This window comes from Mixophyes fleayi, chromosome 3, assembly GCF_038048845.1.
Source record: "Mixophyes fleayi isolate aMixFle1 chromosome 3, aMixFle1.hap1, whole genome shotgun sequence".
NCBI lineage: Eukaryota > Metazoa > Chordata > Amphibia > Anura > Limnodynastidae > Mixophyes > Mixophyes fleayi.
Genome location: NC_134404.1, coordinates 71,219,519 through 71,243,728, shown reverse-complemented (window position 1 = coordinate 71,243,728; position 24,210 = coordinate 71,219,519). Strand labels below are relative to the sequence as shown.

Here is a 24,210-nt window from a genome sequence, read left to right as displayed (position 1 = left end):
AGACTCACCCGAAATGTGGGAGCCTCCCGGACATTCTGGGAGAGTTGGCAAGTATGATCTAAACATATTCTATCTTATCAGGCTGTTTAAAAACAAACCAATCTAGGGTGTTAATGCTAATGCAGCTGGCATCATACAGTGGTTACAGGGTTCAATGAATCCTATAGCCAACTGCAATATCCATGTGGTGTTTACCTGTTGCCCGTGGGGTATGAACATAGTAAAACTGCGTAGAACTGGTACTACATTTCGTGCAGTTTTATCACATGAAATAGAAAACTGATTAAACATAAGAATGAAGTGTGATTTTTCAAATGCAGTATGTTGTATTTTTCATGCAGATATGCTGGAGATAAGCAAAACCATAGGTTTGAAAAAGTGGAGATGTTACCTATAGCAACCAATCAGATTCTAGCTATCATTTATTTAGTGCATTCTACAAAAATACAGCTAGAATCTGATTGGTTGCTATAGGCAACATCTTCACATTTTCAAACCCACAGTTTAGTAAATATACCCCTGAGAGTAGGATGGAGATTTGGGACTGTGATTGTTTTTTATTTTGAGCCACTATATTATTATTGTAGATTTGTAAGGCGCCACAGTGCTCTGAAGCGCCGTACAGTAGGGAAAACAGGACATACATAAAACAGGGACATACAAGGCAGATAAAATAAATGCATACATGAAAACAAAGGGTATAGAGGACCCTGCTCATTACAGAGCTTACATTCTAAGTGGAAAGGGCACAGCTGAAACAAGAGGAGCGAGTGTGGCTTAGAGTGGAGATTGGGACAGCTGTGAGGGTGCATTAGTGTGAATAGTATCATCAGGGATAAAGTCAGCTTTAAAAAAGAGATGTGTTTTTACAGAACGTCTATTGAAGGCTGTGGTGAAGCCTGATTGGGCCTGGTAGGGAATTCCATAAGTGGGGAGCAGCACGGAAGAAGTCAAGACAAGGTCAGAGGTAGATCTAAGAGGACGGGAGGGAGAGTATTTTGATATGAGATTTGAGATGTATGAAGGGTGGTGTTGTTCAGGGTTTTGTAGTTAAGGGTGAATAATGTGAATTGGATTCTGAAGGATAATTAACTATATATAATAATAAAACCTATAATAATTGTAAATCTGCTGTCTTACTGTCCTGTACTAATATAAACATGCCAGCTAAGCATCTAATCCAGTATCACCAATGTTAAAATAAACACACAACAATATATATTTTTTTCTAATTTTATTGCAATTAGACACCAGTAACAATGGTATAACCGTCACATAACCTTTACAGAACTTTTGCAGATATAATAAAAACAGTTGCATCATATTCAAGAAAAAAATATACAAATGTTAAATCATCGAGTTACTGTACAGTATTATAAAAAGACACAGAAGACAACCACACAACTGTGAAATGCCACGCTCTCCTTTACTGGGACATATGCCTCCTTATTTCTTTCAAATTTTTGTACTGTATATTTAAAGTAAAATATACCAAACCTTTCTACTCAGTGTTGACAGAAAACATTTCCATTAACAGAACATGGAACCTGATTAGCAGGCTGGAGGTACCACTCTCTCAATGCCATCTTCTTTTTAACATTTGTATACATTAGCAATGCCTGTTCCCTTAGTAATTCAGAATTCTCCTACAGTATATATTTTGTACAAAACAACATGCACACAAAAACATCGCTATGCACCTCTATAGGCATTAGAAATCCTTTTTCTTAATGAGGTCAACCACTAGTTGAAGGTCCTCTTATCATTAATGGCAAAAATTTAATTGAAATATTGTATAAAAATGTCAAAAAGGACACGTAAGATATACTTGTTAAAGTAGACATTAGGGTTTATTTGAGTAGCTTTGTGTAGATAACCATTTCATTTAGCTGAAGACAGAATTCAATCTTGGATTGAGCAGAGATTGACAGACCTATAGGACCTCAATTACTGTGATAAGAATAAAGGCTGGGATGTAGCCTTCCATCAGTGTTTTCTTAAGTCCTTGCTAGCCAGAGAACCACAGTAGTTTTTATTGCATGACATTACCATATGACAAACGTGGACAGCAGTGATATAGGTGGTATTTGAAAACGGATCGTCCTGTTTATAGCTTGTACATGTCTCTGTGCCTCTCCTCCGATGCCAAATATAATTTTATTAGAGACTGCAATTTTATTGCTATAAGTTGCCCAGACATAAAAGTGTCATATGTGGTTTGTAGCTAGCTATTATCTAATGCCAATATCAACAAAATCCATTGTTGAGTGAGGACCCCAACTGAAATTACTCCCAAATGACAAAAAGAAGGAAACATGCAGGTACAATTCTGTATGAATTGTAATCTCATTAATGGCATGTGGGTCCATAAACTTATACTGAATGAAAACTATAAGCCTGTTGGGAATACTTTATTAGGGAAGGAGGGTTCTTATGAAATGTGATTCACAAAGCAATACTAAAAATAAAATGGGATTAACAATGCAACACAGCAAAAGGCCACATGGCATCGGATAATTAACAAAAAGTCCAAACAATGCAAAGAAAAAAACCCTAACAATATAATCACTTACTGTGTATAAACGTAGTCACCTAAGAAAAATACAACGTTTTGTTCAACACTCTTAACAAGCATCAGATTTAGCACAAAACAAACCCTCTTAATATAGTTATACTGGAAAAAAGAAGAAAAAAAAACATTATCCGTTAACATTTGATATTATGTGTATTTGAAGAATAAATTGTAGTTGAAGCATGTATTGTCCTTGATGTGGTTAAGTCCCGGCAAAACAGTATGGGAAATTGTAGATGGGAAATTGACTTGATGACATCAGACATTACATCATTAGCAGTTTGATAGTGATAATTAGATGGCACAAATCTGGGACAAATAGTCATGTGATCACAAGACTTCTAGCCTCCAATGAAGCTTGCGTAGTTCATGCTACTTTTTTTCCCACCAAGTAGAGCAAAACGACTGAACTAATCCCACTAATTATATTACTCTATGTGGTTAAGTGGCAAAAACCCCTAAACAAACAGGTATATCCAGAGCACTTTGGAGCGTGTACATGACCTGTAACTATCTCCCCACTGAAAAACAAACTCATGTTAATCTTATATTGTTCTTCTTATTCCAGTTACATTATATATTACTTTTTTTATTATGACTAGTCTCTTGTTCATTGCTTTCTAAGAATGACACAACAATGGTATTTTCAACGTCTCTTTCTTTTTCTACCTCTAGTTGTTCATTGTTTACATTGTAAAATAATAAAATGTGTACATAGAGCAGACATGTGCATTCTGCAATGATGAAGATACTGATTTAGTTTATGAACGCACCTAGCTATAAAGTTTAGAATAAGCTTCCTTACAATAAGCTTCTATACTGTAAAAAATTGAAAACATCAATTTCCTGAGTGTACTGGGGTCTTAACACTGGTTGAGTATGTCGGAGGATTTAGATAATGTATTTCAAACTGACTTGATTTGGTTTCAAGGTGGATCTGTACATTAAAGGCATATTGGAAGTCAAAGGGATATATTTACTAAACTGCAGGTTTAAAAAAGTGGAGATGTTGCCTATAGCAACCACTCAGATTTTAGTTATCATGGGGTCTATGCATCAAGCAAAAACTTACTTTTAAGTAAGTTTGCTATGTATTAACTGACTAACGTGCAGCATCACAGTTCCCATGGACTGCGATGTTCTGCAAAGCATGAAGCATTGATAAGCTTTGCATTGCATGGAGATGGTTTTACCTGTCATTTCCTATGGAATTCTGCTGAAGCCTCTTCGGCTTCACAGAACCTGATACTGTGGAAGTGCGCACAGCACTTCCTCCTGTCACTGGTAGCGCTAAGCTGGCAGTAAGCAGGAAAAAACACCGCAGGAGAGGGGTTACTTTGCCGGGGCTCCCAGAGTAGACCCGGCATGGTGCATCTAAGCGGTACCTAAATATGCATCACTGCGATGTGCAGCGATGCATATTTAGCTGTACCGCTTGTTATTGATGCATAGACCCCCATTTGTTTAGTACATTCTACAAAATGACAGCTAGAATCTGATTGGTTGCTATAGGCTACATCTCCACTTTTTCAAAACCGTAGTTTAGTAAATATACCCCAAGATGTACCAAAAACTGAGCTGACTGAAGATATGCATATTATTTGAGAATTCTATTCCACATTACATAAGAGCTGTAACAGTACTACTCTTTAAGTGAGTATGTCATACATTGAAATTCACAGTACATAACAGTGTTAAGGTTACTCATGTAGTATAGGTAGTTCCACTGCTGCTCTTTAATAATGATTGAGATTGAAAATTCAGAGTCAAAAGTTGGTACCCTGTGGATTCAGCTGCTGGAGTACTATTTCTTTTTTTTTTTTTATTATTATTATTATTATTGTTTTTATATATTCTAAACAGAGTCAACTTTACGCTGCACTGCACATAACTTTTTGTTCGGACTTATATGAGCATACCATTTAATTTTGATATCTGGGAGGCCAACACTGATCCATCACATGTTTCTACAGTCACTTTTATTGATGCTATTGTACAGACAAATATGCATTTTTGCTGGAGGACCGACTCAATGGTAATATATCTCACTAGTGCTAAAATACAGTTCATCCCAGTTCTGCACACAGGGAAATGAAATATTCATATAGAGTAATTCAAAAATGCCCTCTAGTGAGTACTATTTCCATAATTTTGAAATCATGCTCTCATGCCATCCATGTATTAAATACAAGCAGGTTCCATAACCAACATTCACAGACACTTATAGAAAAGAGTGCTTAGAAAAGTATTTTTACAAATAATACAAACAGTCTTTTATAAATAAGGCATTGGCCAAGCAAAGTATATTTGGCAGATTAAATGGAATCTATCATCAAACATTTGTATCCTTTAGGCCTTATTATAATGTAGATTACAATTTTATGCCAATTTGTATAACTTTATGTTTGTGGGCACGAAGTCCTCCATATTTTGAAGTTTTACGATGTTTCATCCCTTAAAGTGCCAATCAAAGAAACTTCTAATAAGAATATATCTGGTCCCTTTTTTGCTGCTGGTTCAGGCAGCATGATATGATCATAAACATTAATGGCCCTTTACCCATGTACTGAACGAAGGGCCAGTTTCTGGATGAAAAAGTCTTAAATATGTTAAATTTAGCGTGTCCACATCCTTTCTTCCAGATCACATTTTGAAGGCTTTCTCATTGTATCTATGAATTGTCACACAGCCATGGTAAGAGACGGGTCTGGGCATGGCTGCCACGCCGGTAATGATGCTGGTTGCTGGATCGTAGCACAGGATGTTGTCAGTCGCCTCTCCGCTTTCACCTCTTCCACCAAGTATAAAGATTTTCCCATTGCAGACGGACATGCCACAGTTCTCCTACAAAAAAGAAGGGAAATGTTTCATTATCTCGCTGTCAGCAAGAGGACAGTACAATACTTAATGATATAATCAGTACGTTCGTGTTCTCTTTGTTGTAACATAGCAACACTACCATGGTGATGGTGAAGCTATTTTATATGCACAAGAAGAGTTTTACAGTTTTCAGACTAGACGATAGTATGATAATATTACCCGTGTACAATTAACCCAACTGTATTATTTTACTTTGACAGTTCTATGTCCATTGTCTAGTAGTGCTATATAAATATAAATGTATAAGCACTACTAAAGTTTTAGATGATATAAGCTACTAGTTTACATAGTGAGAAATCTCACCTTGATAACTGTGTTCTGTTCTGAAGGCCCTACCACCTAAAGGACATGAATTAATTAGAGACATTTCAATGAAAGACTGCTTAAATATCAAAGAAGCATACAAGAAGGAAGGAAATAGTAGCTAATAAAGCACAATAAAATTCAGAAGAAATAGATTACAAAAGCCAAAAGATATGATTTTAAGCTAGAAAGATAAAGACTAACTTTATTTACTTTATTAAAAGTAATAACAGTGATAGTCACCAACACTAGGATAAATCCTAAGCTATCACCTGGTTGGAATGGCATTATAACATATTTAATGGGTCTACAGTAGCTGCTATGAAGACTGCTTAAACAATTGCACCATCCAGATATATCATTTCCCTTATCTATTACTAAATAAACAGTTGTTATTTCTTTACTTTCTGATTAATATTACCAACTGTATACCTCTATTTAATGGCAAATTTGACAAGTAATCTGTCATCTGTGTGTGAGTGTGTATGTTAGGGAATTTAGACTGTAAGCTCCAATGGGGCAGGGACTGATGTGAATGAGTTCTGATGATGATGATACTTGCATACTCTGCCGTAATGTCCAGGAGGCTCCTGAAATTCAGGGAGTCCTCCTGAGCTCCTGGTTCCCAGTGGATTAGGGGTTTAATAACACGACTCGCGTCAGCTCGCCATGCCCCCACTGTGCAATTCAGTGAACCTGGCAGGGCTACAGTGACGCAATTGTATCACCACACTACCTCCCACACATGCAGTCTCACCTCCCCTCTGGGATCTCCTGAAGGGGAGGTTATAAAAGTTAGCAAGTATGTAATATGTATTGGTCATATTGACAGCAGGATCCACAATGTATGTCTCCACCTCCCATAAAAACATTAATTAAAAAAAGGGGGTGCACTGTTTAACAATATTATATCAGCAACTGCACCTTGTTTCCTGAACAGAAAGGGACTGTTATTTTTACAAAAGCATATTGTACATATTGTACAAACATAGAATGAATGGGGAGGGCATTTGGCTGAGAGTGGGGGTCTTTATGAAGAGGGTAACCATTAGGAGGCTAGTCAATTTTTTTATATTACCCTTTAATGAATATAGAATTCTAAGAATCGTGTTTTGTTATCCAGTAAATGATAGGGCTCTTCTAATCTGAAGTTATAGGCTAAATCCTCACGCATGCCTCCTCTGTATGTAAGTGGCAGATGAACTTTAATTTTCTATATATACAGACTTTAATTACAATTCTAATATATTTTATGCTAATACTGTCTTTTTGCAACCTCAGACACTCAGGCGTTTAAACCATAAGTCTTATGTTGCACAGATAGGAAAATAAAAATTACATTATATATATATATATATATATATATATATATATATATATATATATATATATATATATATATATATATATATTTCATTCATTTAAGCTGCCATGTTTCTGGTGGCCTAAACCATGATTACTTAAAATGCCACCTATCAAATCACTAGGAATCAATGAAGCACTTGATAGCTAATTATCATGAGGCCTACTATTAATGAGGCAAATGTTCATTGTTAACTGGTTGGCTTCTTTCTTATGAATATTGGATCCACCCACACAATGATTGCCTCCACTGTCTGTGAAAATTGGCACTCAGTGAAAAATGAAACATAGTAAATTGCCTGCTTGGAACTGCCAAACAATAACTACTGGTAAGACTATATCTGTGCTTTATGCCTTATTGCTGCCTCAGGTTTCTCCTGGTGGACTGGGCCTCCTCAGAACACAATGGGAGACCGATTTGGGTGTTCTTTCCGATGAGTGGAGCACAGTTGTGGGAAGTACTAGATATGCCTTTTGGGGCATAATATGGGATCGAATCTCCTCCATACTACTTCTGAGCCACCACTGTGCCCCAAGATATGTCTATTTGGCACAAACCTGTAAGAGAGTCTGGGTAACCAACTCTTCAAATATATATTTGGCCTTCCTGGCTAAGGTTGTTATTGCTAGGGTTTGGATGGCAGCTGTGCCCTCTAGTGTACCTCAGTGGTTAAATTTAGTTACTGAAGTTTGGAGACATGAGCGATTCATGTATGAAAGTAGGAAGGCCATACATAGATACCATAAGGTATGGCATCACTGGTGAGTCAGGATTTGTTGCCCACCCTCATCAGGATGACATGGTGGGTCTGAGACTTATTGGGTGGGAAGTTAGCTCTCAGCCCTGCGCAGCTTTACCAGGTCTGATCTGGAGAACGATCTATCTTATTATATATGATCTGAGATGACCTGTTTGATTAATGTTACCCAACCTGTGAATGTATCACTAGCTAAAAGTGTTGTTATGATTTCCTTGTATTTAAGTTCACAAGATGTAATGTGCTAGCGACATATTTAGGGAAAGGGTTGGTTAGATAGAATGTTTACTATGTTATGTGTATGTTGTAACCAAAAATTTCAATAAAAATACTGTATTTTTTTTTTAAAAAAAAACATTAACTACTGAAAAACCTTCCACAGACTTGGAACTACCATCAATTTATTACCTTAAGTGATAAATATCACTATATAATTGTGTTCATATTGAGGGCTTTTCAATTAGAATTTCCCTTTAAAAAACCTTTGTATATAATCTGTTACTCTAAATATTATAAATAGCGCTTTCCATGAGAGACACTCAAAGATAGAAACCACCAACTAAGTGTTCTAGGAATGTTGCCAGTATCAAAAGTATTTGGATATGCGATTCAAAAATACTTATATGCTTTGATCTGGTTTTAGATGAAATTATATTAAAAAGATAACTCCACCCAAAACTACAATTTTAGTTGAGGAACTAAAATAAGAATAAACACTTTCACATTCACAGAATCCTCCAGGGTCTCCAATGGATCCACAAACACTCTTCTCTCCTTATCCAGCTCAGCCCTTCTGAAAGAAGCCAAGTGGGTGTAGACGCCCTTTCCCCTTCCCCTTCAACATTTGTTTCAAATAAGTCTGGGTACACAACTATACAAAATGTCTCCCGATGAGATATCCTTAACGATTTTACCAACAATTAAAAAAAACAAAAAACAAAGTCCCGATCAGCATGCCAATTCATGTGTACACTAAACACGTTTTACACCGTTTACCTCCAGATCTGTGCTCTTCATCTGTCATAACCATCGGCTGAAAAGATTGTGACTCAACACACTCCATAGAGATCTATGGACACTGCCGGTCATGAGTGCAAACACACTGCAGGATTGGAACAACATCGTTCCATCGTTGAACAACATTTTTAGTCCAGTTTAAAAGTCAAATGAAATGATACAATGAGCTTGAAACGATAATCATTCATCGTTGCAGTGTACACACTAATGCGATATCGGGTCATTTATCCTTTGATTGGCCTGCTAAACAGCTGAAAACACTGTAGTATGTACTCAGCCTGAGCAAGTGGGAAGAGGAGAGTGGACTGCAGTGTGGATCTGTTAGGTCCACTGGACCCCTGCAGATTGGGTGAACGGAGTGTGGAAGGTACAGTAAGTTTATTTTTTCTTTTATCTCATTAAGCTAAAAATGCAGTTATCATTTAATATAACTTATTTTGAAGACCGAACTATCATCACAATTGATTACCTGTCTGCTGAACGTATTTTGTACATGAATCCAGTAATCCTCCACAGGGTCGTAGCAGTAAATTGCCTTAGTGAGCCCTCCAGCTACATAGATGAGGTTGTTTAAGGACACAGCTGTGATACATCTCTTCGCTATAGGAATTGATGCTCGCAGTAACCATGTATTTGTGTCTGGATCGTAGCACTGAACCTGAGTATCAAAGCGGTATAATTGTTATGTGCAGGTCTAGTCAAAGAAACAATCAAATTTCTATACTGATACTTTTATGCTATTTGGGCATTAAATCATTATTATGCTTTATTCATTTACAGGGCCAGGTACACATCATTGGAACCTGTAGGCACAAATCCTGTGGCAATCAAAGCTCAGTTCAATCCACAAACCACACTTCTTTTACAGACGTTTCTCTAGATCGCTAGTCCCACTGCTAAACAAAATATAATGATACTTCGCCCTGACTCTTACATCAGTTGATTTTTTTCATATCCCTCAGTTAATTTTTCTTTGCTGTTGTAAGAATGTTTGACATATTTATTTGCGGAGAAAGAGCCGACACAGACCTATACCACCTATTGCCAAATGCAGCACAATAATGCCACAAAGCTTTCCCAAATTATATATGTTTTATTGCTACATTATATTAACTGAAAAATGATTCTGCCGTTTATAAAGCTGTTAAATGCAGGATAAATGTGTCTACTATACATAACCCATATCTTATAAAAGTATGAATGTAAGGCACCTATACACAGTTGGCTGAAATAATTACCTTGTCTGAACAGGTATTGTCATCAGGACCTCCACCAATCACAAATAGCTTCCCAATGCAGCTTGTAACTGCGGGAGAGCTCACAGCCTCCTTTAGTGGAGCAACATCCGTCCATCGATTAGAGAATGAATCATAACATTCAACACTGCTCAGCCTGTTCTGACCATCATATCCCCCAACCACATAAACCTGCAAAACACAAAGCATCAAAAAGAGGTTTCTGAATTGTACACAGCAAAACCAAGAAGCAAATTGATTTGTGACCGAAGATTCAGAAGCGGAATTTGCAGGAGTGAAAATGTTTGCATTGGGCAATGGAAGGAGTTGGGCGGTTTGAGGGCATACCTTGCAAAGTGCGGATTTGGCACACAAGCGCATCTACTTTTGCACTGTAGTACAGAAATAAGATTTTAGTTTTGCAGGATTCTGTAAATGAGGTACATTGATGGAGCATTTACAAGAGCATTCCCTGCTTTGTGAAAGGGCACACAGACTCTTTTTCCGTAAAAGTACTTGAATTCTCTGCCACCTCTGAGGCCCCATAGATTGTTTCATCCTTGTAATTATAATGTAATGAATTTTGCACCTTCCAGTTGTTGGAACGAGCATTCTTAGGTGCACCAATGTACTGTAATAAAAACCTTCCAGCAAATAAAAGTGACACATAATATGGTCAATGGTTATAAAGTCATGATCCAAGCAGTATTTTAGGAGAAAACTAAAAATGGAAATGAATGAAAGGTGGTGGTCCTAAGGTGTTGGCAGGTTGGACTTTGATGCAACGTTTTTACTTTTTACACCATGGGCATGTTCTGGAGCATCTGCCAATCCACAAAACGAGGCCAGGCAGATTTTATGGGGATTGTTTTCGAAGACTATGACGTGAGCATTCACCTTGAAATGCTCTTGGTGGACTAGTAGGCACACCTACTTGAACATGAAGAAGGTCTGCAAATTTTGGGGTTTGCAAATGACCTTTATAAACTTCAAGTGGAACTGTCACATAAATTAACATTTCAGATTAATACGGGAAAAGAATCCAAAAACAATAATGCAAAAAAAATATATATTGCTTTAATTACTGATCACTCTTTCTATCTCCTCTTAACTGACAACCAGTTCCCTGTATTGTAACGTGAGGGAAGAGATTCACAAAGAATTAAAGTAACCAAACAGAAAGATGGCAACTGTGTGCAATTAGCACAGCAAAGAAAATAATTTTTAAAGCAGCGATGTGGTTTTATGTGCTGATGACAGTCCATTTTACAAAATTTGATTCTAAAGACACGATATAACAGCAAGTAAATATTTTTTGGGCTTTTTTATTACTTACTTTCCCCAGTAAGACGGTCATTTTATGACGCCATCTCCCCTTGTTTAATGAAGCAACTCGGATCCAAATATTAAGCTGAGAATTATAGATCCATACGTCACGGCTGTTGATTCTGCCACCTGTAAAGATTTATGACAGCATATATAAGTGTTACTTGTCACATTATATTAGATGTATAAAATTATAGGACTTGTTGCGGACTAGTTGATATTATTTATGTTCTGATATTTAAAAAAGATCAGATTGGAAAGAGGGTGTAAATTTTTCTTCACATGACTGTATATACAGTGTTTGATCATTGTCATTTATCACAATCTGTCTAGTCTATTGCTCTTAGCAGGGCATTTACATGATTTTTTTTTCTTTTAAGTATTAGACACTGTTTTGTAATCATTGGAATTTCAGAGTGTGCTTATTGATTATATTTCTACCTGAGATTTAAACAACAGTGAGCCCTTAATCTAATAATTTTAATCAGTGGTGGGCAACAGGCACCACACCTTCCCAGTTCTATTTTCCAGAAGAGATTTATGTTTTGCTTTGTTATAAATCAGAGAATAAGACTGAATGCGAGAGGTAAGCTTCCTCATCACATGATCTCCTCTGCACAAGGTAGAGAGGTGACGCAGCACAATAGAGGAGGATGAGAGAGTGTTAAGAGTTCTAAGAGGCGTTCCAATTCATCCAAAAGGTGTTCGAAGGGGTTGAGGTCAGGGGTAAAGATCTTTCACACCAAACTCGGGAAACCATTTTTGATGGACCTCACTTGTTGCACAGGGGCACTGCCACAATAAATCATAACATGTTATTTCCCAAACTGTTGGCACAAAGTTGGAAGCACACAATTCTCTAGAATGTCATTGTATCCTGTAGCATTAATATTTTCCTTGAAACTATGAAAGACATCCCCAGACCAGTATTCCTCCTCCACCAAACTATGCAGTTGGCAGTACGCATTTAGGTAGGAAGTGTTCTCCTGGCATTCAACATTCCCAGATTCGTCCTTTAGACTGCCAGATGGTGAAGCATGATTCGTCACTCTAAAGAACATGTTTTCACTGCCCCAGAGACAAGTGGCAGTGTGTGCTCTACACCACTCCAGTCAAAGTTTTGCATTGTGCATGGTAATCTGAGCCTTGTGTGTGCATATTCCACCATGGAAACCCAATTCATTAAGCTCCTGACCAACAGTTCTTGTGCGGACGTTGCTCTCAGAGTGTCATGATTCGGGGTCTTAGCCCTGTTTACGCAACTCGGCGGGCGGTATCATATCATTGTGCACATATCTCCTGTCAGAGTGCAGCATTCCAAATTCTGGGACAAAGCGTGGCTTCTGTCTGCTGCACTGAAGGCTGCCATTTTGGGTGAGACATTTTGCTACTTCCTGCTATACTGAGCACCTGACTTCGTCCACCAAATAGCTCCCTCTGCTGACTATAAAAAGCACCTGCTACCCTCAAAAAATTGCCAGTGCAACACTTCCCTAATTCCTGGTACCAGCTCACCACTGTTGCTGTTTGTTTGCTGCTTCAATCTGCCTGCAGTTCTACAGACTTCAGCTGTTAATATTTTATGTGGATTCAGTTTCATTCTGTCTGCTACTGTACAGACTTCAGCCATTAACCCTTCATGTGAATTCAGCCTCATTCTGCCTGCTGCTGTACAGATTCCGGCTTTTACCCCTCGTATGGATCTAGCTTTTTTCAGCCTATTCCTCTGACTCACCTACTGGCTATTTGGGGTAGTAGGTTACTGCACTGAGTCATCCAAATTCTGGAGCCATCTCTGAGTCTCTGGATACCGGTTTCCAGTTCCACGCTTGACGCAGGTTCTGAGATGCCCAGGGCCAGGTCCAGGCTTATCCAGTTCAGGAGGTAATCACCCCTGATAATATGCTGCTTGAGTTCTGAGCCTTCCCATTCCTAGTTTTGGTACTATAATCTTCTGAGTTTCTGGATCCTTGGGGGTACTGAGTCTCTGGCCGTGGGTTCAGTCCCTCTGTTCCTGCGTTCAGGACCAGAGGGACCAGATTCCAGTCCAGCATTCCTTCTCCTGACATCTGGTATACAGGAACAGAACACATCCTCCCTCTGAGCAAGACCTTCATCCGGCCTCCTAATTTTCACTTCATCCCTGCTACAGTTAGTCCCAAGGATCCCGAGACAGATCCCAGAAACCCTATTACCGTGACACAGAGACAGCTTGAAACTCGTCAGTGAGTGTTGCAACTGAGGACAGGCAATTTTTACGTGTGTCAGCACTCTGTAGTCCCGTTGTGTGGGCTTGCATGGTCTAACACTTCACAGCTAAGCTGTTGTTGCTCTGGACATTTCCACTTCCCAAAAACAGCACTTACAGTTGACCAGGGTAGCTGTTATGGCCTGATGCTTTTCTGCACTAAGTCCCTACAGGTGCAGTTCTGAGTTTTACCCATTAGTGGCCGCTATGTGGATTCTGTGTCCTCACTCAGCTGTTAAATGTTATGCTGATCATCAGACCATAAAGACTGACCCGTGGCAATCATTCCCTGCTGGTTCATTGTTTGTGTTACAGCTCTGGAACACTGTTTATGGTACAACTCTGGTTTTTGCTATTTATAATTATCTGGACTTTGGACTCTGATTTCACTCTGACTTCACTCTGCATCTCTGGAGCTGGGAAGTTTAAAAGACTTTTGTTTTGCATATTATTTCTGGACATTTTGTTTCTTGCCTTGCCTGGCCCTTCAGCCACTGAGATCCACCCCTGTATGTATTCACAATAAATATTTAAGTTTACCAGCATTACTGTTTCTGTACATTAGTATTGTGGAATATACCTGAGAGCCGTGACAGTAGCTCTAGCAGGGCAGAAGTTTGACAAACTGATTTGTTGGAAAGGTGGCATCCTATGACAGTGCCACGTTGAAAGTCAAGCTCTTAAGTATTCTACTACTAATGTATGACTATGGAGCTTGCAGGGCTGTATGCTTCATTTTATGAACCTGTTAGCAATGGGTGTGGCTGAAAAGACCATAAACACTAATTTGATGGTACATACTTTTGACCATGTAGTGCATAAAATTAAACATAACAAAAGTTTTCATACGTTGATTAGTAAGTGTACCTGAGAAAATATTTTGAAACATCTGTAATATTAAATATAACCAGCATATTATAAGAAATTGTCAAACTACTACAGTATTACAAACAAACTTACCACCTTCATGGTTTGGTCACAACACTCATTAGTAATATATTTACAATACTCTTATTATGCATAGGTGCTTTATACAATTGTCTATGCATAAATTACAAAGACAAAATATTGTGATTGTGACTTTCTATGAAAGTGAAACAATGCTTTGGTGAATCTTTATATAAGAACACAATGCAGGTAAAATGGAATGCATTTGTTACCTCCAATGTCTGAGTAATGAGTGTATTACAGGGGACTGAACCTAAACTGAAAATGTGTGCAGTAACCCCTTATCTGTAACCAGTAGACTTGGGGTGGACCAATGCATGAATCCATGCAATTCAGTTATTCATTCCCTGCAGGTGCTGTAAAGTGTGACCGGTGGGTGTAGTTTTAAAGAAATACTCAGGGCAATGAATAATTGTCAAAAGAGCTGATAGCCGCTGTGACTTATGCATCCAGCATCATTGATGATGCAGTTCCCTGAGTTTACTTTCATACTTCTCCTGGCTGTCAGACTGTAATGTTACAGCATTGGCAGGGGTGTGTAACTCCCAAAATACAGCTCTCCAGTTTAGGTGTAGGTCCCTTTTAAGACTATATAGTTCTCTAGTAGTTAACATGTAGATCTGGCACAAAATAGCTCTGAAAATACAATTTTCACAACTGAATTTGTAAATACTATAATAGATATGCCAACCTTATAAAAAAAAAAAACATATGAAGGTTTTCAATAAATGTACTAATAACACACGTGTGCTTAAACATATGCTAGCAAATCAGTCAGCATTAACCTCTAGATTACCTGACACAAGAATATCATTTCTCAGAGCACACACAGCGTATTCGGACTTTGTAAACTCTGGCAACTTTGCCAGTGACTTCCATTCACCAGTCACCGGATCGTAGCACTCAGTATAAGGTAGATTAAACCCCCCAACACGTTCACAACCTCCCACTACGACAATCACCTCGGAGAAGCCAGTAGACCTGTAAACACAAAGTGTGAGAAGTGCCATTGTAAGAATAGCAGTTTATATTTATAGTACAATTCTGATTAAAACTTGTAGTGCGGGTGAATGTGGATAAAACAGGTGCTGGAAGAAAAACCAAACAGCCACATGCAGAAGTAGACAGAAAGTGAATGAGGAAATTAGAGTGTTATAGATATTGAAGCCTCCTAACTACAGACCGAGCTAACTGAAATCATGATAAATCTGTAGAGGTCTTGGTTGGTTCACATGTGTTATTACTATCAGATACATATTGATTGCTTGTAATGATTATCTATATTAGGTATATAATACCACCTTCCACCACAATGCACACACTATATCTTTCCTGCTGCATCTATAAATTGTGAGAACACAATAAAACAAATTAATACTTTTATTGGAAAGACAAAAACTGCTATTGTGAATAGAGACCAGTCACTAGGGAGGCATGCTGGGAACTGTAGTGTTCTCTGTCTTGTGCCACATGCCATAGGAATCACAGGTTTATTGTCAGGCGCCGCCCCACTGCTTCTTAGGGACGGCTGCCTGTCTCTGCTCCCGTTGCATCTGGTTGCCAGGCAACCGGACGCAATACTTACGGCCGGACTGCTGGTTCGTCTGCACAGGCACGTCCCGTTGCTAGGCAACGGGGTGCTATTCTAAACTCGGGCGGCGGCCGATGACAACGCTGTTGCCTCTCTTCCATTGCCGATCAGTACTATTAAAGGCCGCTCCTGGCTCCATGTCTGTGCCAGAGTATTGGGTCCTTTCCTTGCTCCAGCGTTCCAGTATATATTTGGCTTGTCTGACTACTCCTCTGATATCTAGTGTCCTGTTTGACCCAGCTTGCTTGACTATTCTATTTGGATTCCCCTTGTGTATCTCGTTTCCTGGAAGTTACTGACCCGGCCTGTTTGACCTCTCTTTGGGACTTTCCCTGTGTACCTCGCTGTCAGCACGTTACCTGAACCGGCTTACCTGACTACTCTTATTCGCTATTCGAGTCAGTGAGGAATCGCGACCTGCGTGTCTCCTGCAGCTAAGCCCATACCTCCTTGCGGGGGCTCTTGGTGAAAACCAGGAGGCACATTAGACTCTGCACCTTCCACTTAGTTGTGTCAGTGTTATCAGGTATTTCAGCACAAGTTGTGACATTTATCACATAGAGGGAGGTTTCCTGTTGTTGGAAGAGCAATTAGACTACAGAAAAAACACCTGTATACTTTAAAATGTTTTATTACTACAATTATTACTATAATTCTGCTTTACATCGGACAACAACCGGGACACTTTAGCTAGACAAGCATATGAAATATCTTAGTATTCCAGGTACAAGACAAAAATGCATGGCAGTAAGTGTATAACATTAAAAAGTTTCAAACCTTCGTGGCCTGGTCCTTGGCGACATCATCTCATTTCCAAGTATATGATATCTTCTGGCTTCATGAAGCAGCTGATAACAGTCTGAGGAGTTCTGAATCAGCTGGTCTACCTCTACAGTCTGCACAAAGTAATTAGGATGGAGCAGTGGTAGTCGAACATGTGTCAAGAGTTCCTGTAGCATAGGTCTCCTGACATCGACACGGTGGTACACCCATCGCATGACGGCTTCAAACACAAACTCTTCTTTGCCGGCAACCAACTCATCACTGCTGATGTAATCAATGACCTCGGCTTTTTCCAGCTCTAGAAATTCTTCATGCTGGACAACAATTTCAAAAGCCTGTTGCGCAAAGGTTTTACATTTGGTGAAGAGTGTCTTGAGGGAGTGAGTGTCGGCAAAGTGCTGGATTCCGAGGCAATTGCAAGGGTCAAGCTGCTCTTCTAAAAATTTGGCACATGCATCACGTAACACACTGATCTGAAACAAGCTAGATGTTTCAAAGAGGTACTGAACATTTTCAGTGGTGATCTTTACTTTTCCTGTATAAACGTACTGCAAAAAGCAATCCATAGCTTCTGCAAAAATCCCATTGATCTCTACTAACATCTCCCTGCTTTCTCTGTGATCATTGCAGAACATGGCCCGGAAGTAGCTGCTGCAGGCCGAGAGGATTGCTCTGTGACAGGGAAATTCTCTGCCCTCCACGCAGATTATGACATCAGTAAACAGGCGGCTCTCCCGGAATTCATTGAATATCTGCAGGATGCTTTCAGAGTGAGAGGACCCAGAATTAAAGTCAAATACTTCATGACCCATCAACTTCTGGTCCATCTCAAAGACTTTACGCTTTGTTGCTGGAGACTCACGAACTCCACTCTCCTCTCTGTTTAATCGGCGTCCTAATATGAGTACCATTTTTCAGTTGTGTGGAAACACAACAGACTTGGAAGACTTAAGCCACTACCTGTAAAATAACAAAAGCACCAGTTACAAAGCATGAACGGGTTATATATCAGAATGATTGTTACATTGTCTCACAGTTGTAAGTTGTGTTGTTTATAACGTTTTAATAAAGTATTTTCATTTGGTGTTATCAGTGAGCAGAGAATAGCTTAATACCAGCAAGTCGCAGATGGTCTTCAGTAAGCATGGACCCAAAGTCCAGGAGAAGGGGGTTGTTCACTATTGGACAATGCATTTTAGTTAAACTTTCCCACCAACCGTGTAGCAAACTAGGTGACCCAAAATTCTAGCCTTGTATTATCAGTTTCTCTGAAAGCATCCGTTTGTATACTGCTAACAGTACCAATTCTTAAAGGGCAGTCCTGATTTTCAGTGCCCAAAATGGCTATGGTCTACTTGAAAAGTATACATGGCCTCTAACGAAATAAAGATGTTCTGGGGATCAAGACACGATTTGGCTAGATTTGGTGTTGCCTAATTTGTCACTATTTTCCAATTGGGAATGTTGGCAGGTATGCATTTTCCACCATCTCTTAATGTGACATCACATTAAACTACAGAAGCCACCAGGGTTTATTTTATGACTTGAAACAAAAACAATGATGTTCCACCAATTACATGTCTACTTTCATTAGTCTGACAATAAACTATTAAAAGCAGACATCTGATTGGTTGCCAAGGGTTACAGCATAGCATTGCTCTTTGCAAGTAATTATAAAATAAAAACCATTAAGCTTCTTTGTTTGCAGTTAGGCCACTATCAGTTCTAAGTTGCAACGTTACAAAACATGATGTGACATGACAGTCTTACGTTTAACCTCTGGAGAACTTTGTGGCATATTGTCAATGCTTAAAATATGCTGATACTGTTTTAAGGCCTTACACCTCCAGAAGTACAGGTAATATAACTCACAATACAGACCTTTCCTTGCTTTAGGCCTATGTCTCTCATAATTTATACTAGTGACAAATCATTAAAGGCAGATTTTGCCATGGAGGCTTCAAACACCAATTACACAGCATAGATAAAATAAATCTTCAGTCTTTCATGACTTTTTGAAAACATTTGTTTATCTGGGACATTCTGGGCCTTATACATTTTCTGATGCAAGTCCCGTTACGTGCCGTATCTGTGCATGCTCAGGAAAGGACTTTACACCTGTGAATGCACATAGGTAATGTACAGAAAGAGTGTGCTGAGGTTAAGCACTCGCACATTCATCCAATTCGAGCTCTAAGATATGTGTTTAACCGTATCACTCGCACCAGCTACAGGGCATATGTAAGTGTTGACTGATAGTGATGACTCTTTCTGCATGTCAGAACTAGTGTTTGCAAGTAAGAGAAACTGTAAAAATGCTTTTTATGTAGAGTACACATTAAGAATATCCTGATTTATGTTTTTCATAATTGAAAAAAAAAAGAGATTTTTTTTTTTCATATTTTTATTAGTGATAATGATATTAAGAGTTGTTAATGTGTTTAATATTTTTTTCCTTGTATTGATAGGACTTTATATTGCACATATGCATTGTGCGTATCCTTCAGTGTGTTCTGTCTGACTGCATACGACAAGCACTATACAGTCAGTGTACATATACCCTTATTCAAATAGAAACCTCTCTTGAAATTCACTTGTACTGGAATACAGATGTTCGTGCGTGCATTTTAAAAAAAAATAATCAGGCCCTCTGTGTGAGAGAGTGCTTTCTAAATGTATCACAATATATTAAAAAAAAAAGTAATAGATGGGTTTCTAAAAGTAGATATTTTATTTCTTACTGCTTGTATTTGTGCTACCTAAACGTAATTTATCCTAACCTTACCACCAAGTTCTCCCATTGACATCAAACTACTACTCACCTCTACCACGTTTGGTTACTTCATATTCTTGTACATTAAAATTTCAATCATGTACTCATCTAACAAGACTGGACCCCTTCTTTCCATCCATATGCTGATACAGCCCAAATATTAATGTGTATATCATTATTCTAATAAAATAAACAAATCTTCAAAGCTGTAAAAAACCCAAAATTAAACTTTTACATGTACATAACACCATACTTGCTTACTCCCCTGACATTTTAGAAGGCTCCCAAAAGAGTAGGCACCCAATGGAGATGGGCCTTAATGGCGTGATTTGCTTCATCAGACTCCGCCCACTGCAATGCGATGCCGTGAATCTCGGCATTGCATAGCAAGGGGCTGGGCCACAATAGCGTCACCACACCCCATCCTGCACTTACCATCTGACCTGGCAGGTATTCATAAACCTATTCACATAGATGCAGCATCAAAACTGTTACAAAGCACAGAAATTCCGATCTCTATGAAGTTACTGAAGCTATGTCTTTATGGAAGTCCTCTAATTACAGCCTCTGAAACAAGGCTCAGTGGTATGTTCTGAAACCCAAGGCAAGGACTACAAATTGTGCCTCGGGGTCCATATGATTTTTTTTCATGTGCTGTCTGTGTACTAATGTTGTATCATCACTATTCTGTGAATCTGAGGGGATCATTAGCGAATTTAAAAGAACTGCAAAGTCACAGGACAAACTTACAGATTTACAATGTCATGCACCTCTTTTTACTCAGTTGCTTGATAAGATGGTGTTATAATGGGTGGAACAAACAATACTGTAAGGCGCTATAAGACCCTTGATCCTTAACGCTATGCTGCAGCTCTCTAAAGACAGAATCTGGATCTGTCACAGATGCAAAACAATTGGAGCAAAAGAAAGAGAGCGCAAAGCATAGAATTATAGTATAAACATATACAATTTATTAATCTAATATGTAAATAACACATAAAAAGCACCTAAACACATGCATAGATTATGACAAATAATCTGGAGATAGCTTCAATACTATCCTTGGTTTGGTTCCTTAATATATCCTGATTATTAATCGTATAAAATCTGGAATGTCAATATAGTACAAACAACATCCAAAAAATATGTTGATAAATCCAGAATAGATCCTATAATGATCAAAAAATACAGCAAACACCATCCAGAGAAATATGAGTATGGCAGGCACTTGAGAGAGATGGTAATATAAGCGATCCTTTCCAGAGCTCAAAAGATATGCACAAAAGTATCCAGTATGAAGGTGTCCAGAGTGAAATGACCCTTAGGTGCAAATAGCACCACACATCAATATATCGTATTGTAACAAGTACTTATCTCTTGCATGAGCCTGTAGATATTGGGATCGTGAACAGTCAGTCTCAATGTAGCAATCCAAAGTAATACTAGTTCTCCTCGTTGAAGATAGTGCAAAAGCTCAATAGGGACCAAACCCCGGTGTCACAGGCACTAGGAGTTTTACCCAGAATTCACCAGGTGTAGCTACACTTACCAGAAGTGCGGACCTCTGGATAGTGTGGTGAATCAGTGGAACCATACAATAGAATAGAGGAAAGGAATGTCAATAGTATAAATGCTGAGTCTTGGCACCATGGAACTGTGATGGTACAGCAGTTTAGTAAACAGGATAAAATGAGGGAAGAGTCCAAGTGCCTTAGCACGCAGGTAGCATATAGCAGGCCAGTACTTGATAACTGGATAACGTTAGGCAAAGACCAATCAACAATATAGTAGAAGAGTCAGTGACTTGCAGCTACAATACAGAGGCACTTGTAGACTTTAGTCCAGCTAGTAGGTACCATACAGAGTAGTAGCTATATCACAAGGAAACATGAATGGTCTACAGCTGGTAAGTTTCACCACGGATATGTAGAGAAGACTTGTCCAGCGCAGGTGTGTAACAGAATAGCGTGAGTGGTCTCCAATTGGCAAGTTGTACCACTGATGTGAAGGGAAGACTTGTCCAGGTGCAGGCATGTAACGGAGCAACGTGAGTGGTCTGCAATAGGCAAGTTGTACCACTGATGTATAGAGGAGACTTGTCCAGGAGCAGGCAGGTAACGGAGGTAGCGAGAGTAGTCTGCAGTGGGTAAGTTCTACTACTGATGTGGAGAGAATACTTGTCCAGAAGCAGGCAGGTAACGGAGGTAGCGAGAGTAGTCTGCAGTGGGTAAGTTCTACTACCAATGTGGAGAGGAGACTTGTCCAGAGCAAACGGATAACACGAGCAGAAACAGGAAACACCTCAGAGTCTCAAGGAATGAGAACCAAGAACAGGCAAAGGTAATAGGGCAACAGGTGCCTTAAGTACTGAGAGGTGATTAATTAACCAATGAGACTAGAGACGAGGTATTAACAGTTTAGGGTTTCTGCACATGCGCAATCTTAGTCAAGATGGCGGACGGCCGCGGCTCAAGAGAGGCGCCGGCAGGAGCGAGAGAGACCCATGTCCCAACCTAGAGGCTCTAACAGTCCGGTGAGTGACACCCGGGGTTAGAAATGAAGGCCAGCACCAGACAGTGATATTGCACCTGACGCGTTTCTCGGCAATACACCGTTTTCTCAGAGGTATGGGTGACGTTACAAACATGCGCTCAATCTAAAGCAGAGCTGCCAAAACTCAGTCTAAGTATAATGGCTGGACCAGGCCATACATGGGACACTGAGTTGTTCCATGTACAATGCAGATAGCCAGAATAATATGACCCGGTCTGCACACAAATTCCAAAACAAGATTTCAGTTAGTCCATATTGGACCATCAGATGGAGGTTGGTCATATTAGGATGTGTTCACCACTTTTCAGTCACCCAAACTCACCAAGCTTCTCTAGTTGTGTTACCATGGAGGAAGTGGAGGGTCGGGGAATGTTGTCCTATTAGTATCATGAGATGGTTTAGATATAAAATATGCATAAACTGCAAGAAAACATTCAGCAATTCCTCCAGACTGAGTGGCAAGATGCCACACACTCTCCGGGATCATACCTCCCCATTCCCCATATCCTGGCCTTCTGTTTTGATTTGTTTTAATGTATATTATAAAGTTTAGTTTACTCTACTGTCTGTTATGTGCTGTCGAAGTCGTATAATTGGATGAACGAAAGTATATGGGTTAATATTGTTTTATCGTTGCACTCAGTATACCACGCTACACGTGGCATAACGCGATCACGCAGTAAAATACGCACACACTTGCACTACAACATTTAGTTATTTATATATTTCATAATTTATATTGATTCCATTGAGCGCATGCGAACGCAGCGGTATGTATTTATCTTTTGGTATTGGCTGTACTGTATTATAATCATGTATTGAACTGTTAAATGTTACATCTGCTAAAATAAATTACTTTGTGCGTTGGAAACACAATACAATCGCTTGGGCAATGCTTATTTTGAAAACGATAGAATTACTTTAATAGGGCAAAGCAAGAAAAACAAAGTAATTGTAAACAGTGTTTTTTTATGCTTTAACATGTTATTTCCAGGATAATTTAAAGTGATGTTTTAAATGTTGAGAACATACAGATTTCAGAAACAGACCAAAATCTGCTTTCTCCGCTGGGTTCTGCACCCCCAATGATCCTTGTACTAAAGGCAACTGCCTCTTCTGTCTACATCATGTCAAATCCAAGTGCATCCAGTACAATTGGGTGCAATAAAATAAAAAAAACATCTATAAAATAGAGGAGGAAATGAACATATATTGAGCTTACATTTGTATATATTTACTGAACATATGTCATCACAAAACAAACATACAGAAAAACACATATTGCATGAGATGTTGCTCATTTATTGTAATGTGTCTGTTCTAGCACTTCCTTCTTACCTTAAATAACCCAAAATGCTCTGACTTTACTACAAGACATGTGATCTTATCAAAGCTGCATTTATTAATGGGATATGTCCTGACATAAGGTGATTGCTGTGCTCATTCAGGCCCAGGGCTACACCACACAATTTCACATTTCAAATGATAAGGCTATATGTTAAAAAATAACATACAATTAAAGTGAAAAATCAGTCCTATGAAATTGAAAAGAAAATGATATATACTACACAAGCATTGTCAATGTAATGTTTTAAATGGCAAGCAGTCACATAAAACGTCAGAATTGGGGAGTTGTTGTCATTTTCAAAAAGCAGTCACATAATTTCAGTATTTCAAACAAAACTAAGTATTAAAAGGTCAGATATTTAAAGACATTCTAGAAGTACACATCATGCCATTTAGCTTGCTATAGTGCTTGGTTAGCATGCTAGTCACTGACACCTCCAGCTCTAGGGCATCCTTCTAGACTAGTGTTCTAGACCCTTACCTGGGGGGTAAACATGCTCTGAGCATGGACTGA

At 38.9% G+C, this 24,210-nt stretch overlaps 1 protein-coding gene across 2 annotated transcripts in view; it reads right to left on the bottom strand.

Annotated features, from left to right (window-relative positions):
• Nucleotides 1–1,219: 1,219 nt before the first annotated feature.
• The window catches only part of KLHL24 (kelch like family member 24), a 37,911-nt gene continuing 14,920 nt past the window's right edge, over nucleotides 1,220–24,210 (bottom strand). Inside the window, exons 2-8 of one of the 2 annotated variants that reach the window (XM_075201705.1) lie at nucleotides 17,018–17,983; nucleotides 15,446–15,630; nucleotides 11,464–11,582; nucleotides 10,131–10,319; nucleotides 9,362–9,550; nucleotides 5,756–5,791; nucleotides 1,220–5,416 (exon numbers count right to left, since the gene is read on the bottom strand). In XM_075201705.1, the coding sequence (XP_075057806.1) occupies nucleotides 5,216–5,416; nucleotides 5,756–5,791; nucleotides 9,362–9,550; nucleotides 10,131–10,319; nucleotides 11,464–11,582; nucleotides 15,446–15,630; nucleotides 17,018–17,934 (1,836 nt within the window). In that variant the 5' untranslated portion in view covers nucleotides 17,935–17,983 and the 3' untranslated portion in view covers nucleotides 1,220–5,215. The remainder of the gene's footprint in view (nucleotides 5,417–5,755; nucleotides 5,792–9,361; nucleotides 9,551–10,130; nucleotides 10,320–11,463; nucleotides 11,583–15,445; nucleotides 15,631–17,017; nucleotides 17,984–24,210) is intronic. The other variant, XM_075201706.1, reaches the window with a different exon arrangement.